The 17,918-nt window shown below is 43.2% G+C and overlaps 1 protein-coding gene across 10 annotated transcripts in view; it reads left to right on the top strand.

The window, feature by feature from the left end:
* The window catches only part of PLCB4 (phospholipase C beta 4), a 387,833-nt gene that overhangs the window by 300,516 nt on the left and 69,399 nt on the right, over window positions 1-17,918 (top strand). For all 10 annotated transcript variants that reach the window (XM_066234675.1, XM_066234677.1, XM_066234673.1 and 7 more), the window contains 5 exons: window positions 4,328-4,407; window positions 5,226-5,279; window positions 12,397-12,478; window positions 13,806-13,906; window positions 14,538-14,595. In XM_066234675.1, coding sequence (XP_066090772.1) covers window positions 4,328-4,407; window positions 5,226-5,279; window positions 12,397-12,478; window positions 13,806-13,906; window positions 14,538-14,595 — 375 coding nt within the window. The remainder of the gene's footprint in view (window positions 1-4,327; window positions 4,408-5,225; window positions 5,280-12,396; window positions 12,479-13,805; window positions 13,907-14,537; window positions 14,596-17,918) is intronic.

Below are 17,918 nucleotides of genomic sequence, written 5' to 3'. Positions count from 1 at the left end.
GTAAAATATTGTCAGTGGCTATCTCTTAGTATCTCTACAGCAGGATCTTGAGTGACAGGACCTTTTGTTCAATGTTGTCACGTTATAAAATTGATGAGATGCTGTAGGAACTTATCTGTTGTTTGTATCATTTAGCCTATGAAAAAACTTTCCATTATGCGATGTTTTATAACACAGGATCTACACACCATATAAAGTGAGGATTTATTATAATGGTATTTGGGGTGATGTTTACTTTTGCTTTATGCTTTTTTGCTTTACGTATTTTACAAAGGTATTTATATATTGCTTTTCTAACCTTAAAAAACCTAACAAATGGTTTTAAAAGAAAAACGTGAGATTTATATAAATGCATATATTTAATAGCTTAGTTTTGTTGTTATCTCTCTGCATACATTTTTTTTTTAAGTGGGAAAGGGATTCTTTCTATCTACAACAGTCCTAATGTTCTGAGGGCAGAGGGCATAGGTCAGTCTGAGGTCCAGCCATTTGCCTGGAAAGTGGACACTACTTGCATGATGAAGAGGAGGTTAAGGGGTCTGAGAGGAGAGGTCAAAGGTTCCCGGGAGAGAATTGGAAACAGGTCCTGTTCCTTCCTCCTTGACATGCATGTGACCCAGCACAAGCCCCCAAGAGTCCTTTGAAAGACCTTTCTTTCTCCCTTCTCCTTAGAAGGGCTGAAGTAAGCTTTAAATTAACTGAAACAAAGTTGGAAAAGATTAAAACGAGAAAACAGGAACAATGACAAGCGTGGAAACTGCCGATTAAACATCTGAACGGGTTCGTTGCTGTGGGCTGGTCCCCCGAATCCAGCTGCACGTGCCCACTAGGGGTGGCACACCAGAGGACAGGCACCCACTGTAGTATGAATCCTCTTATAAGAGTGTCACCAAGGAGCCAATGTATCTGCGTCATGTGGTTTTCTTCTATTAATCTGGAAGCACTCAAAGAAGTTGATAACACGTCTCCTTTACCCCGGCACAACTTTTCAACTAAACTCTCAGGCTCTGCTGACACCTGCTGGCATTTCATCTACTTTATGTTAACAACAAAACAAAGGAAAGCAAAGTGCTTGGCACATTTTCTGCCGCCACTTGGCCTTATTATGCTAAGTGTACATTACCTGAAAGATAATAGCGGGAAGGAAAGGTCTGATCGGACTCTCCCACGTCATGGAGGGAGACATATGATCGGCTATTGAGTGAAAATGCCCCCGATTGAAGGGCAGACCACAGTGTTCTTGCTGCCTCTCGCCCTGAGCCAGCCGCGCTGTGACCTCACTTTCAGCATCACAGAGGGAGCTGAGCAGTAGCCTCCCTCCCAGCACATGTTAGGACTTGTGAGGGTCCCCGCGGCGGGCGTTTCCTATTAACCAGCACATGGGTGCTGTCACTGCAGTAATGACCTCTGAGCTCACTTCTCAAGGACCTTCCCATCCCAATACACAAGATTCTTCACCAGCACCATGTTTTCAAAAGATGGATGGAAGTTGTTGAAACCCCCTCAAAGCCCAGCATCTCTGTCATCTATTTCTAGGAACAACTAACTTAGCACAATCAGAAAAAGCCGGTGTACATAGCCCAGAAACTGCGTTTTTCTGCCCTAGGAAACCACGGACTTTGTTTTGTGTTTTGGAACACGTAGCAAAGCCTTCAGGTTAAGAAAATGCTTCCCAGTGAATGCCAAACAAATTATTTGTGCTTTTTCTGTCTCCTCTTGGGAAACTCTGTGTGAGCCTGTGGTTTGTCTGGCCAGTAACAGGATATCTGATCACCCCAGGGAGTTAAGGTCCCGTATTTAGCCTGACAGAGGAAGGGAAGTCTGGTGATGAAAATAATTGAGGCATTTCTTTTATGTTACTATTTCATTCCTTCCTCATCCCTCGCGATCCTGACTTCGCTTCCCATGCTGGCTGAGGCTTTGAGTGCTATTTGCAGTCGTCAGAAAATGGCCTTTTTGAGTTACAAAAGGAAATTTTCCCCTTCCTGCTCTCAGTCCTCCATCAGAAAGCGGTTAGGGATGACTGGCACACAAAGAGGAAAGCAGAAACTCTGTTAGGTGCACGTCTGTCAAGATAGCTGCTATCAGAGAAACAAACACAGAGCCAAGTGACAAGCGTTAGTGAGGATGCGGAGAAACTAGAGCCTCTGTGCACTGTGGGTGGGGCTGTAAAATGGTGCGGCCACCACGGAAAACAGCTGGGTGATTCCTCAAAAACTTATAAAGTTGCCGTCTGATCCAGAAAGCCCATGGCTGGGTATGTAGCCAAAATAACTGAAAGCAAGAACTTAAGGAGAGCTTTGTACACCTATGTTCACACCCACAGCAACAGCATTTGCAGAGACAACCCATGTTGGTCAATGTGCATGCAACCCATGTGCCCGTTGACAGGTGGATGAATAAACAAGTGTGGTATGTATAGACATACCATGGAACAATATTCAGCCTTTAAAAGGAAGGAAATTCTGGCACATGCTGCATGGATGAATCTTGGGGACATCATGCTAAGTGAAATAAGCCAGTCACAGCCCTGGTTGGTTAGCCCAGTGGTAGAGCATTAACCCGGCATGCAGAAGTTCCGGGTTTGATTCCCAGTCAGGGCACATAGGAAAAGCAACCATCTGCTTTTTCACACACCCCCTCCCTCTCTTCTCTCTTTTCCCCTCCCACATCCATGGCTCAATTGATTCAGGGTGCATCGCCTGGTTGCTAAGGATGGCTTGTGGAGCCTTTGCCTCAGGCGCTAAAAGTTACTTGGTTGCGAGCATGGCCCCAGATGGGCAAAGCATTGGCCCCAGACAGGCGTTGCCAGGTGGATCCTGGTTGGGGCATATGTGGTAGTCTCTCTCTGTATCTCCCTTACTGTCATTTAAAAGAAAGAAAGACTTGGCCTGTGGTGGCGCAGTGGATAAACCATCCACCTAGAATGCTGAGGTTGCTGGTTCGAAACCCTGGGCTTGCCTCATCAAGGCACATATGAAAGTTGATGCTTCTTGCTCCTCTCCCCTTCTCTCTCTCTCTCTCTCCTCCTTAAAAGGAATAAATAAAGTTTTTAAATAAATAAATAAATAAAAGGAAGGAAGGAAGGAAGGAAGGAAGGAAGGAAGGAAGGAAGGAAGAATCTAGTCACAGAAAGAGATCCTATATGATTCCACTTATATGAGGCGAATTCATATGTGTCATGAGGCAAATTCACAGAATGTCAAATGGTGGTTGCCAGGGCTCGGGGGAGAAAAAAAACAGAGAGTTGTTGTTTTGCAGGATGAAGAGTTCTAGAGAGAGGAGGTGGTGATGGTCGTACAACAGTGTGTACATCACTAATGCCACTGAGTTTTTCACTTATTAATGTCACCTGATTAAAATTAATTTTAAAAAGGGAGGATTCAGAAAAAAATGGTAGAAATGATCAATTTTATGTTACATATATTTTACTACAATTAAAATTAAAAGCACACATGCACGCGCGCGCGCGCGCGCACACACACACACACACACACACACACTTACTGTATATAACTCAGTCATCACCTCTAGCCTTTGCAATGATGAAGTCATTTTGCCAAGAGCGTGATTCTTTATTTTAGCATCTCAGATTGGCCTTCACTGGCACAATTGTTGGACCCAAGGGCAGAGTTGGCCTTAATTCACAGGCCAGCCTTTTCTATTAAAATGCCCTGCAGGGACCCAAATACTGCCCTGCACAATCTTCCCTCACTTTTCCTTGTAGGTCCATGGGGTGATGTTAGGAACTAGAGCTGAGGTCCAAGTCCTTATGCAGAATCTGTGCCAGCACATCGCTGCTTCCTCTGGGTACCCTGGCAATCAGTGCTTGTTTTACTTTTTAAGGCTGTGCTGAAAAACACAGACAGGTAAGGTATGTGCCAAACTTTTAGAATGAAATAGTATCACACAATAACAGTGATGTAGCCCCTAAGGCATTCATGGTTTAGGATGGGAATAACTCAATGTGTCATCTCGTCTTGTATCATGTTGGTTAGGAATTATTAAGATTGCCAGTGATTGAAGAGGGGCTTCAATTTAAACAGGCTGCAGATGGACGGCTTAGCAAATCAATCAGCGGGCAGCATTTCTTCGTGACAACCCAGTGTTTAATGACACCATGGATGCCACATTTATCTTCCTGGAAAGAGTGAAAGCTGCTTATTAAAGAATTAAAAGTGAGCACACAAAATGTATGGCAGGAAGGGGATAAAAGAAGAGTTTGTGTTGTTATTATACACAGTGGATAAGGCTATCTAATCCAAACCTGGAGTAGCTCCAGCAGATTTACTCACTAATAACACTTTTTTTCCCCTCTCTCTTTCAGCAATGGGTAGATGGCCTGAGATCAATCATACACAATTTCAGAGCCAACAACGTCAGTCCGATGACATGCCTCAAGAAACAGTGAGTTTCACTGGCTTTCCCCTTTGTTCTTGCCTGTTATCAAGCCAAGGTTCCAGAGGAGAAAATGAGGCTTAGTAAGCGGCCAGGTGATGTCTGGCTTGCCTTCCCCTCCATGCTCCTGACCTAGGAGAGCAAGCTGACCACTACGCACCTATGCTGTTCATGTTACCTGGCAGGGCATTTGTGGTAGACCCACAGCCCAAAAACTCTGTGAAAGGAACGGTTGAGGGCAGGAAGATGCTGGAACCTCAAGCTCCCAAGTGCCTTCTGGGTAACGAGCACTGCTTTTTGTGTCCCCAGACTACATCTGTTGATAAATAACTCCCCATGTCTGGGGCTATAATTGGGTGCTGGTGTAGCCGGAGCCTCTGTGGCTTGAGACTGAGAAATGGGGGTGTGGCCAAGGGATGCACTTGCAAAAGCCACCTTTGCGAGGGTAAAAGACAGACCACCGGCCCCACGGACCATTCAGCACACAATCTGGGGTCCAAATGTACTCTTGCAATTCAGAAAGCAGGCCTTACCCCAACCCCCTGTATCCGAAATCCGGAGGGGTACAAAGTGGTAGATCTTAATAAATCATGTTTATAAGTACACCCTATGCATATCTGAGTGAAAAATTATTTGTTGTTTATCTGAAATTCAAATTTAACTGGAAGTCCCGTATTTTTATTTGATAAAGCCAACAGCTGTAAATTTATCTGACAGCGTATAATTGTCTCTGGTTTTCAGACTAAGTAAATCTTTGCTGAATGAATGATCTTGTAAAGTGTTTTTTACCCTGACAGAAAAACGATGTTGTTCCTCTTGTTTTCCAGCTGGATGAAATTGGCATTTATGACCAACACCACTGGTAAAATCCCGGTTAGGAGGTACGTCTCTCATTCCTGTGTGTTCTTTTCCCTGTGTCCACACTCGTGACACCAGAGTGAAGAGAGAGAGAGCCCTCCACAGAAGCATTCTGGAAGCCTAGCTTCAATCACTTCATCACATGTAAAGATCATTTATGGACATAAAGTTGCATTTTTTTCTCTCAGCATAGATGGCAGCATCTACTCTACTTTGATAAGTTAAAGAATATCTGAGAAGGCCCTGGCCGGTTGGCTCAGTGGTAGAGCGTCGGCCTGGCGTGCGGGAGTCCTGGGTTCAATTCCCGGCCAGGGCACACAGGAGAAGCGCCCATCTGCTTCTACACCTCTCCCCCTCTTCTTCCTCTCTGTCTCTCTCTTCCCCTCCCACAGCCAAGGCTCCATTGGAGCAAAGTTGGCCCGGGCACTGGGGATGGCTCTGTGGCCTCTGTCTCAGGCACTAGAATGGCTCTGATTGCAACAGAGCGACGCCCCAGATGGGCAGAGCATCCCCCCCTGGTGGGCGCGCCGGGTGGATCCCGGTCGGGCGCATGCGGGAGTCTGTCTGACTGCCTCCCCGTTTCTGGCTTCGGAAAAAGGAAAAAAAAAAAAAGAATATCTGAGAATATAGCATTAGTTTTTAAAACCTTCCAATAGGTGGGTTTTTAAGATTTAAATGCCTTTTACTTATGTGTCCTCAGCAACCATTGGCTAAAATTAAAGAAGGCTTAATCGTGCACTTGCAATGGAAAGGTAGGGCCTGTCTCAGGAAGGGTGGTGCCCCGGGACAAGGCATCTCATTCTAGGCATGGCTGATCCTCTGGAGCCCAGCGCAGGTGGCTCCGGGCCTTCTTGCCACGTGCTCCCTAGGTGGCCTGTCCCACTCTTCAGAGCTGTCGATTCCTCACCTTGCCCAAGGTAATAATGGTGACAAGGAGAAAAATGTCAGTGAAGCCTGGGTGGAATCAAGAGTGAGAAGAGCATGAACCAGATACATCCTCCATGTGTTTTTCCTCCGAGTCCTCGCGCTTCCTTCATTTCTGCCTCTCCACTCCCTCCCTGGTCTCAGCGTTTGCTAATAGTCTGTGGGTACAGTTGCAAGCTCTCACGATAGTAGCGACGGGAATTCTCTACCAAACTCTCTAGTATCATTTTGCTTGACATTTGTGTAAGCACTTTGTGGAAACTCCAGAGGTTGGACTGCTGCCCAGAACGTCTGCTGCTGCTGCTGTCCACATGAGGCCAGGACTGTGTTTGGTTTCATGAACCTAAGCCCTGAACTCTTAATCAAAAGCAAGTTTCTCAGATACCAACCTACTCTTCCAGGAATCTCCCAGACTCGGGTTCATGTTCACGTCATCTCTGGACAACACTTTAGCAAAGCAGCCCACCAGCACACAACAGATAACTGAATAAATAAAATCAACCCAGATAACACCCAGAATACAGGGTAGTGGCCACCTGCACAGGATTCGATTTAGACGTAGCTCAGCAGTGGCGTGCTGGTCCCGCTTGGCCGCAGCTGACCCTACTCGGTCTCCCTCTCTGCCCAGCCACTTCGTCTGTGTCAAAAGTTCCATTCTGCATCCCTAGAAGAGCATCTTCATGCTCCCTCGGCATTGTTTTTTCTGATTTAACAGAGTTGTGCAAAAGGTCATCGCTTTTCTTCATTCCATGTATTATAGCAGTCATGAACTAAAGTACCCATGAACACAACTGAAATATCGATGAGAAAATGAAAAGCATACAAATCATAATGGACCATAGACAGTTTTCTTTTTACTTAACCTTTTCTTTTTTTTTTTTCTTTTTGATTTTATTTATTCATTTCAGAGATGGGAGAGAGAGAGAGAGAAAGAGAAAAAAAGAGAAGGGGGAAGAGCCTGAAGTATCAACTCCCATATGTGCCTTGACCAGGCAAGCTCAGGGTTTTGAACCGGCAACCTCAGTGTTTCCAGGTTGACACTTTATCCACTGCGCCATCATTGGTCAGGCACTTAACCTTTTCTTTTTTTTTTTTTTGTTTTGTTTTTTCATTTTTCTGAAGCTGGAAACGGGGAGAGACAGTCAGACAGACTCCCGCATGCGCCCGACCGGGATCCACCCGGCACGCCCACCAGGGGCGATGCTCTGCCCACCAGGGGGCGATGCTCTGCCCATCCTGGGTGTCGCCATATTGCGACCAGAGCCACTCTAGCGCGTGAGGCAGAGGCCACAGAGCCATCCCCAGCGCCCGGGCCATCTTTGCTCCAATGGAGCCTTGGCTGCGGGAGGGGAAGAGAGAGACAGAGAGGAAAGCGCGGCGGAGGGGTGGAGAAGCAAATGGGCGCTTCTCCTGTGTGCCCTGGCCGGGAATCGAACCCGGGTCCTCCGCACGCTAGGCCGACGCTCTACCGCTGAGCCAACCGGCCAGGGCTCACTTAACCTTTTCTTGATGGCTTACAGGGCTGTATACCTTAAGCATTTATTGTGGTCTTTATAAATCTATAGGTAGGATTCTCTGCTTTTTATTTATTTAATAATTTACTAGCAAGTCGATTTTATGCCTTCTTTACAGTTTAGCATCCTTGATTGATGGCTTTACACTGGTCCTTTGTTCTGTTGATCATTCGCAGGACAATTATGTTAATGTGTCCCAGCATCCTACAGCTCTTTGCAAATGTACAGCCATTTTATGTAAAATTAATATTGAAGTAATAAGTCCAAACTTAGAGACCACAGATAGTCGTGCAAAGAAAAGAGACGTTAAGTTGGATCGTGTTTTACATATCTCACTCTCCTGCTTTCTCTTCCCAGATAAGGGTCAGGAACTGGACAAAGTATAAAAGACATAAATTGTGATTAGATCCCTATGAACTAGCAGTTCCGGTTTCGTTTGCATCTATCCGACTAATCACATCTCTATTATATAATCTCGGAAGCTATTTCTATTTCTGAGGATCTTTACCTTGCATGTTCACATGCAAAATTATTACCTTTTTTTTTTTTTTCCTGAGAAATGACCTAGATATTTTGTCATCTTCCGTAGCTCTCTTGGACATGAAATCTTTGGTGCCTGCCAGTATTAACAGGTGTTTGACACAAGACATCTGCAATCAGGGGGCAGTTTGTTAGAGAGGATGGAGAATTGATACTATGCCAGAAAATAGCGGATAAATCTTCTGGTGGATGCACTGCCAAGGGCTAGGTGGAAATTGTTCTGAATGTTTTCATGGATATTAAGAGTAAACACTTTTAAAATGTCATTTCATCACTATCATACTGAAGCTTTTAAAATGGAAACTATTAGTATATTAGTGCATGTGCACAATGTTACAAGGGATCTGACTTCATAGTTACTGCGTAGCTTGGGAATGGCCCCTGCTCTTCAGCATTAATCAAAATTTAATACCCAGGAAGTTTCAGGAATGGTGAGTGAAGACAGTCTTTCCCCTTGTCTCTCTCTTCTCTTCTTTCATCCATGCACGTGACCTGATGCAGTCTGCCTTTCTCTGAAACTTACACACTTATACTCAATTTATCTTCTCACTCAGACCAAAGGTTTGGATGGGTCACTCTTTAATCTTTGCCATCTCCCATTCTTTGTAACCTGCAGTTGGAACCAGTGTCTAGAGTTGGGAAATTGAGCCAGACAATAATTGTGGACTGTGGCTAGAAGAAATCTGGAAGGGACAGTTGTTGTTTTAAAGAAGGCAAAAACTTCCAGTATGGTCATGGCAACCCAACTTCTACATAATCCACCCATGTCCCAAAGGACCAGCCTGCCCACTAGGATGGTCTGGTTCTGCTAGCGCTTCACTTCATGAGTCTTCCCTGACTATGACTATTTCAGAACATGGTGTTAAAACTGTTGGACAGTCTGACCAGGCAGTGGCACAGTGGATAGAGTGTTGGACTGGGACACAGGTTTGAAACTCCAAGGTCGTGGCTTGAGTGTGGGATCATAGACACGACCCCATGGTCAGTGGTTTGAGCCCAAGGTCACTGGCTTGGGCAAGGGGTCACTTGCTCTGCTGTAGCCCTCCGGTCAAGGCACATATGAGAAAACCATCAGTGAACAACTATGGAGCTGCAATGAAGAATTGATACTTCTTATCTCTCTCCCTTCCTGTCTTTCTGTTCCTATCTGTCCCTCTCTCTCTATCTCTCTCTCTCACATACACACACAAAAAAATGTTGGATAGATTGTAGATCCTTTGAGGGCAAGCAAGGAGTAAGATTCCAATACTGTTTAAGATTATTGGTGTTCTTGTCACCTAAAAGGTCCCATGGAATGTGGACCTTAACCAGAACAATAATAAGTCTGTGCTCAACTTAAGGGTATTTACTTTTATAGCATTTCTTTTGGGGAAGGTGGTTTATTTTGATTCAATAAAATCTCATTGAGCATCTGTTAGCTGTGACGCACTAAGCTATACTCTTTGGGCAGGAGGCTATATGTAGAGTTGACTAAATCACAGTTCTTTAGCCTGGTCAGGTGGTGGCACAGTGGATAGAGTATTGGGCTGGGATGCGGAGGACCAAGGTTCGAAACCCTGAGGTCGCTGGCTTGAGTGTGGGATCATAGACATGACCCCATGGTCAGTGGCTTGAGCCCAAAGATCACTAGCATGAGTCCAAAATTGCTGACTTGAGCAAGGGGTCACTGGCTCAGCTGGAGCACCCCATTCAAGGCACATATGAGAAAGCAATTAATGAACAACTAAGGTGCCGCAACAAAGAATTGATGTTTCTTAACTCTTTCCCTTCCTGTTTTCCTCTGTATCTCTCTCTCTCTCTCTCTCGCTCTCTCTCTTGATAAAAAAGATAATAATAATTCACAGTCCTTTATAAATACATTTCTATGAAATACCCACAATGATGTGTCTAAAGTGTCCCTGGTCTGTCATCAGTGTGTTCCTCTCAGGACTCCGGTTAAATGGCATCTGCTGCACCTCTGATGCAACTGGAAACTCATAGAATTCACCTTCAGTCCACAACTCCCTCAACCCTGAGCAAATCCATTTTAAGGCCCAAGAATGATTCGAAAAGCTTCCCGAAGCAAAAGGAATAAAGGCACTGCTTCAGGGCAGTGGTCTATTCCCTTCCTTTCTCCCTCTTTCCATCCTGGTTCAGGCACTTTTATGGAATGAGGTGAGCGAGATTGGCCTGCCCAAGTCCTCTCATGAAAAGATGGGCCTACAATTGAGCCCTTTGGGCCAGAATGCCACTTGCCTTTATTATCTTCCGGGCAGTCATGTTATTGGGCTCTGACTTTGCCCTCACTAACAGATTCCCGTGTGGACTAGACACCCTACTTTCTCTCTCACACAAACGCTTGAGCCTTCCTAATCCTGTGAGATGTTCTTTTTCTACTTCCTATTTTTTGGTGCTTCACCAAATTCTAGCCAAAACAATTCTGTTTCTATATCCTCTTCCCTTCCTCCCTGCTTTACCCCCTACCAGACACCCAGATTCTGTTTTATCAGAAAGGCTCAGCCCTCCACCTGCTGCTGCATTCATGATCATGCCAGTAAGTTTCCATCTCCTTTGCCAGACCTATTCAAACCTAGAAGCTCAACGCAGCTGAGATACCTTGAGATTGTTATATGGTGTTTCCTCCCGAGTACAGGTGCCAGATATCCCAAATCCTGCTGGAGGCCTGTAGCTCTGCCATTAACACATACTTTAAAGAAAAATATGCACTGAATAGCTACTCTCTCTCTCTGTATTATAAAAGTCAGTTAAATTGAACTCTAGAGAAGTGGGAAAATGTGGAAATAGCGCCCTCTACACTAGAAGTCATTTTACTTGATGTCAAGCAGATGCCCTCCCATGACTGTAGATTTGCTAGAATTCATAGGCCTCCTGACATTTGAATACAACTGTCTCAAGTACTCTTGAAAATATACCTCTTGAAGTATTCTTGGACCAAGTATGAAACAATAAAGCGTTGAATGAACACAGAGCAGTTCATTTACTTCAAGTCAGTTCTTCCCCATCTATTTCGGGAACTTATAGTCTGGCGCTAAAGTGGTGCTTTCGCCCACTCATCAAGATTAACTAGTAGTCCTGCTTCCATTTGGGGCTTGCCTTCTAGTTAATGTGAATGGTGGAGTGCATGTGCATGACAAGGATGGGGTTAGGGAGGCGCTGTTGCAGACTCTCTGTGCTCACTGGGAAGACATTCTGAAGCCTAGCTTCACTGATGACAGTAAGCTCTCACTTAAGTGGAGCTGGACTAGTGATTTACAGTTAAAGATATTATGGTGACAAATTACCAATCAAGGAGTGACTGAGGGCTCTTTGGGTAGCCAAGGCATGGCTCAGAGCCAGGTGTGGATTCCAAGGTACCAAGTTCTCTCCTCAATTCATGTACTGATTATCAGGAGTCTCTTTTTTTTCTACTTTTATCATCATTAGGAAATATGCTCATTGAGTTGGTATCCATTTTACTAGTCTGAATGCACACCAAGCAAGTTAAAAGGCCGCACCATTATTCAAAAATTCCCAGTCCAAGGGTAGTGCCAAGATTCTGTCAAAACACTGAATAATTGTTCCCCTGCCTTCCCTCTCCCCTGCACCTGTCACTTTCATAATAAACGCCTCAGTCCTTGAGGCAGATGATATTTCAGAGTAGCTCAAGTGTGCTTAGCTCAAAAAACAAATAAACAAAATATGTCTGATAATGCCTGTCAGTTGTGGTGAGCATTACCCAGGGAAAGGGCATTCACAGGCCTGGGCTGAGTTCAAAGGGACCCACTTGTTTTCCCCAAACCTAGATATGGTCGACATGAGGCTCACTTCTACAGCTAACCTCCATGGGCCACATTCCGTCTTCCAGAGTAATTTGGTAGCGTCAAAATGTATCACTCTTTTCACCCAAAAGTGTATATCCCCCAGCGCCTCTGGTGTTCACAGACATTCAGGGGGGTGGCCTGTCTTAGAATCAAATAGTCTCGCTAGCACAATAAGCAGGTGGCCACAGGGACCTTGCAAGAGCTAGTTTGGGAAGTAAAGCATACCTAGAAGCGAGAAGTCATTTTATTCTCCTGTTCTTTCTGCCTTCATTCCACCATCCCTGATGTTACTTGGAGTTATGCATCAGAGAAAACAGAATTAACAACAACTTGATTGTTTTCCCCTTTCTTTTCTGCTCTAGTATTACTAGAACCTTCGCGTCGGGGAAAACAGAAAAGGTGATCTTTCAAGCACTCAAGGAGTTAGGTCTTCCCAGTGGAAAGGTATTCATTTATTTTATTTTATTTTTCAGTTACAGTTGACATTCACTGTTCTGTTTCAGGTGGGCAGCGTAATGTTTAGGCAGTCATATAACTTACAAGGCGATGCCCCCCATAAATGTACGCATTTGACACCATACACAGGTGTTGCGATATTACTGACTCTGGCCCCTGTGCTGTACTTGTCTGTTGTGCATTTACCAATTTGTACTTCTGGGTCCCTTCTCCTTTTCCGCCTGTCCTCCTATCCTTCCTTCCATCTGGGAACCTCCAGTCTGTTTCTGTTTTGTGTGGGGTTTTTTGTTTGTTTGTTTTTAGATGCCACATCTAAAGTGAAATAACACGGTATGTGTCTTTCTCTGACTTATTTTCACTTAGCATAACGTATTTATTTATTTAATAATGTGTTCCTAAAACCATTTTCTTTATTTATGTTTTCCTATGGAATAAGCCAGATTATGTATCTAATTAAACCAATCTCAATGAGACTGAGAATTAGATCCAGACACAGAGAATACAGTTACTTTACTCTTCATTTTCCTTCTATTCTTGCTTTTGTGGTCCGGGCATTTTAACTTCAGTATTTTCAAATTCAGATACTCTACTTCAAAATGTTTTTGTCAACTTTATTAAGAAAAGGAAACGACTCTTTTACACAGTTTATGGAAAGCTTATTCCAGCGAAGGCTGTCACCCTGGCCTCCCAGGCACAATGTCAGCATGAATAATTGCCTAATAAATTCAGGTCTTCAGGACGGCTGGGCGCTTGTTTTATGAAGCTCCTCTTCCCGCACACACCGTTTGTGTTCATGGCCCTTCAGATTTAAAATAACTGAAATTAATTTACTGACTGTGACAAAGCTTTCACACATCCTATTTGAAATAACAATTTCAGTATGAGAAGTAAAATCCTTTAGGGTTGTCCCGAGCCTTGTGCAAGTTCAGAGCATCCGCGAAAGTAAACTTTGGCTTGATTGATCGTGTGCCCTTTAGGCAGGTACGTGCTCTTCCACAAGGAGAGAAAGAGGAAAGAAATGTCGTTTTCTGTTGGGCCTATGGGGTGTATCCCAGAGCAGCCCAGCTGTACCGAGGTTTGAAGATACAAAGATGGCTGGTCTCCTGGTACCGGGAGATGCTCATTTCCATGTGCTGCATTCCAGCAGATGGCCTGACGAGGCTGGAAGTGGGCCTGGGGTTCCTGTGAGCAGGACTCAGACATGGAGGCCCTGGGGTCCCACGGGACCATCCCTTTGCTTTATAACCCTGTGGATCCTTTGCCTTCAAGGAGAAAATACGTTCCATGATTTATGACACATTTTTATTCTTTGCAGAATGATGAGATCGAGCCTGCAGCATTTACTTACGAGAAGTTCTATGAACTGACACAAAAGATTTGTCCTCGGACAGATATAGAAGATCTTTTTAAAAAAATGTAAGTTCTGTTGATGAGAAAGTCTCCTGTCAATGTTATCCTTGTCCTTTTAGATTTTATAGACTTTTATTGTCATAGTATTTTATTGTAAGTTGACAGTATCTAGGACTATCTAGTCAGGGTTACATTTTCACCCCTGAGTTGATCCGGGTAAAAGTTCACTATTTTTTTTGAGAAGCTTTTACATAAGTTAGTGGCAGCACCTGGAACTTTTTATTTTCCCCTTTGCATTGGCTTTACTAACTCCCTACAATTTTAACCTGCTCCTTTAGGTATTAACCCATTATGTGAACTAACTAGATTCGATTTGGAATGTTATTTTGTTGTTGAAAAGTTCATTCATCCAGTTACCTCAAATGGATGACTTACATGTTGTTGTGTAAACAATGTCATGCTGAAAACGAATTGCAGATATTTTCTCTGAGCTAGTGGGAGGGTCTTTTTTGTTATTGGGTTTTATTCTTTTTTTTTTTTTCTTTTCTTCTTACAGTCTGGCCATGTTAAGAACGCACCATTACTTCAGGGCTAGGAAATAAGTTTAGAATGATCATCCACCAATGTCAACATGTAAATCGTGCCTACTGTAGCATCAACTACAAAAACTTACTTTTTCTAATAAATTTCTTTTCAGCAATGGAGACAAAACTGATTATTTAACGGTAGACCAATTAGTGAGCTTTCTAAATGAAGTAAGCTTTTTCATACATTAACTCCATATCGTCTGTGTGCAGTGGCTTGCCCCCTCCGGTCCTCATTGCATGCCCGCGTCCCGCACCCTCCTTCGCTTCGCTTTTGACCTGCTGATCTTTCCATTATGGCTTTACCAGGTGCAAAAATCAGCTGCTTGCCCCTGTGTGTTCACGCACTTCCTACACGTCGGCTTTGCACACTGCTTTTGCGTTGGTTTCTTGCTGTGATGTGTAGCTCTGGTTCTGTGTGTGTATGTGTGACTTTTTTTATTTCATTAAATGTGTATGTTTTTGCAAGATGATATTTAAGGTACTTATTTTTTATTTCTCTTGACCTCATTAAATAGAAAGAGAGTGGATTGAGTTTACCACAGTAGATAGTTGGATTCTCCATTGCTAACTTTTTCTCATATCTTTGCATGGATTGGAAAGCTGTAGTTTTGTCTTTGAATGGATTGCATGTAAGAAAAATTTGGAGGTTCAAATAGAATATTTTGACAACAAGCACAACTACATTTCCTGGGTGAAAATAGAGTACATATTAGGTCAACTGGATTGCAGGTTAAATTTTTTACTTTTTATTTTTATAACATTCTCAGAGCCGATTTTAGAACATGATTCACTTAACAACCAAAACTGGTTGGCAGAATTTGCTTAAAGAAAATAAAAAAATAAAAATTTGTATTTGAGAACAAGTAAAGGTTGCAACTTTTATTCCAACTCGGATTAACTTCTTTTTTCTTGACATGTACAAAGAAAAGTGTTTTGTCTTCAGTGAAACCCCCTGAAACTCTTGCTAAATCCATAAAAACAAATTAAATTTTTTTTCCCAACACATGAATAAGAAGAATCTAAGTGAGAAGTGGACAGTGTTTTTTTTGTTTGTTTGTTTCAAAGCCATTTATGTTAACCGTTATATCATATAAAGAGAAAATGTGAGAAAAGGAAGTTTCCAGCCAGACATGAAGTATCTGAGATATGTTGTTTCAAAAAGAGAGCACAGGCAGACTGTGATTTGCCAGTTTGCAGAGGCAAGCCACTTCTTTGCAAAGAGACTTTGCTGTTCTTGCTCTGCCAGGGCTCAGTGACTTTTCATTTGCAGGGCTGCACGTTAGAAGCCACAGTTTTCAGCACCTGGAAGCAGTGAGGCAGGAAAGAGAAGGCACTCCATAGACCCGCACAGATGCCTCCCATTTTAAATAAGCCTTTCAGCACAATACAGTATTTAATTTACTCGAAAACAGTTTAAGTTTTTGCACACCATTAGTTTCTGGTCATTTGAGGACTGTCTTCATATTCTTTACCCAGATATTATCCACATTCTTATGCCGCCATTGCTCACTGGTTCAATCGCCTTTCTTTGTCTCCTTAACCCCTTCCCCCTCCTCTGCTTTAAAAAAATACAAAGTTGTTCTGTTTCCCTCACCTTCTTCACACACTTTGGGTTTTTTGATCATCTTAAGTTGGGATGTTTCCCTGAAATCCATGCACACTTGTTGATCAATGTCACCCTGTTAAAATTAATTTTCTAAATAAAAATAAAGAAGTGTTGGTGAGATGGGCACTGTAGGGGAGAGGGGGAAAAGCTACCACAATAACAGTTTGGCACTTCCTAGCAAAAGGCCTCTTGTGGGCACTAGGGTGAAGCTAGCACCCAGCCGTCCATTACAATTTTCATTTCATTCTGCAAATAAAGAAATAGTTCTGAAGTCTGAAGGTAGGTGCTGTGTTGATGGGCTCTTCTTTCATGCCTTCCCTGTATGGGTTGTTTTTGTAGACCTACTCAGGAGTTATTTTTGTCATTCTTGTAAGTCTAGGTACATAACATTCCATTTTTAAAGATGTGACTGCCTATACTGTCTTGCTCTGCCATCTGAATTCTTTCTTAAATACTTATTATTTGGTAAGCTGTTACTTATCACTATTCCAGTAGTCAGTAGCTCTTACTTGTCATTTATGTTTTCTTCTGATTGACTTTTTATTAATAATAAGAAAGTACCTCTAATTTGGGGATGGGACTGATAGAATCAGTGTGATTTCTTGTTGGTTTCTTTAGGTCATAAGGATGCCAAGACAGTCTAAGAAACTATACAGCCTTTATTTTTCATCCAAGTGCCCGTCCAGAATCTCTTCTTCCTTTTCTATCCTCATGAACTTGATTGGAAGAACGAGACAGAAATCTGAATTCTTCTTCAGAAGCTTTGTCAAACTTAAGGAACATTCTGCCAGCTCCTTGCACCCTCTATTTTGAGTTGCCCCCTCATCCTTTTGGCAAAGCGTCTTCAAAACCCTTAATGACAGGAGACACTGTCCACTCCAGAAGGCTGTCTCTTTTGGAACAGACTTTGGAATGAAAAGATCTATGGGTCCAAAAACCTAGACCTAAACACTTCCAAAATGCTTTAGCCACAGTCTCACCGAGCCAGAATTTGACAATGTGTTAGGGAGCTCCGGATTACGCAATAAGACAAGGAAAAATAAATGAGTCCCGTGAAAACAGAAGGACAAGGCCCTCCTCTCATTATTTGCAGAGGATGATTGCACACCCTGAATATTAAAAACTATCAAATGAAAAAACTCTTTGAATAAATAAGAGAATTTAGAAAGGTAACCGAAAACACGATCAAGAAAGCAAAAATCAATAGACACAAGTACATCAAAATTAACCAATTAGATTGGGGAGAAGGTTCCATTTTATTAAAAAAAATCTATCCTGCTTTTCACCACCTTTCAGCTTGTAAATCTCCTTACTCTTTTTGTTTTGTTTTAATTTTCTGTTCAGTGTATTGCTCTGTATCTCCAGGAAACCAGAAGGAAAGGAGGAGAGACAGCCGTCCATTTACTTCCTTGGTTGCTGTGTAGGGTTTGTACCACCTCCTGCCTGTCCATGTCATCTGCACTTACTAGCTTTTCCCGATAGCTTCAGACCTGCTCCTCATCTGCTTCTTGGGACCTCCTTGTTGATTGCTTCTCACCGTGTGGTCGTGCACCTGCAGCTAGGCATCCTCTGGGAGCTTGTTAGAGATGCAGACTCTCGGGGCCCACTCAGTTCTGCCGAGTTGCAGTCTGCGTTTAACAAGATCCCCAGGTGATTTGTCCGCAGGCACATTTTGGGAAACACTGTCCTAGTGAATTACCTGGGTCCCTTCTCGGAATGCTAGTAGTGAATGGGAAGAATATGAGAGCAGCTTCCATCTTCTGTTACTTGCCATGATGAATTTAGTCATGCAAATCCACCATTGAGATCTAATATTTTGCCACAACCATGTTTCTTACTTATTCTCTTCCAGTAGACTGAGGGAGACTTTCTTTGTCTATATTAT

This window comes from Saccopteryx bilineata, chromosome 6, assembly GCF_036850765.1.
Source record: "Saccopteryx bilineata isolate mSacBil1 chromosome 6, mSacBil1_pri_phased_curated, whole genome shotgun sequence".
NCBI lineage: Eukaryota > Metazoa > Chordata > Mammalia > Chiroptera > Emballonuridae > Saccopteryx > Saccopteryx bilineata.
Note: the sequence above shows the minus strand (reverse complement) of the source record. Positions and strands in the feature narration are given on the sequence as shown.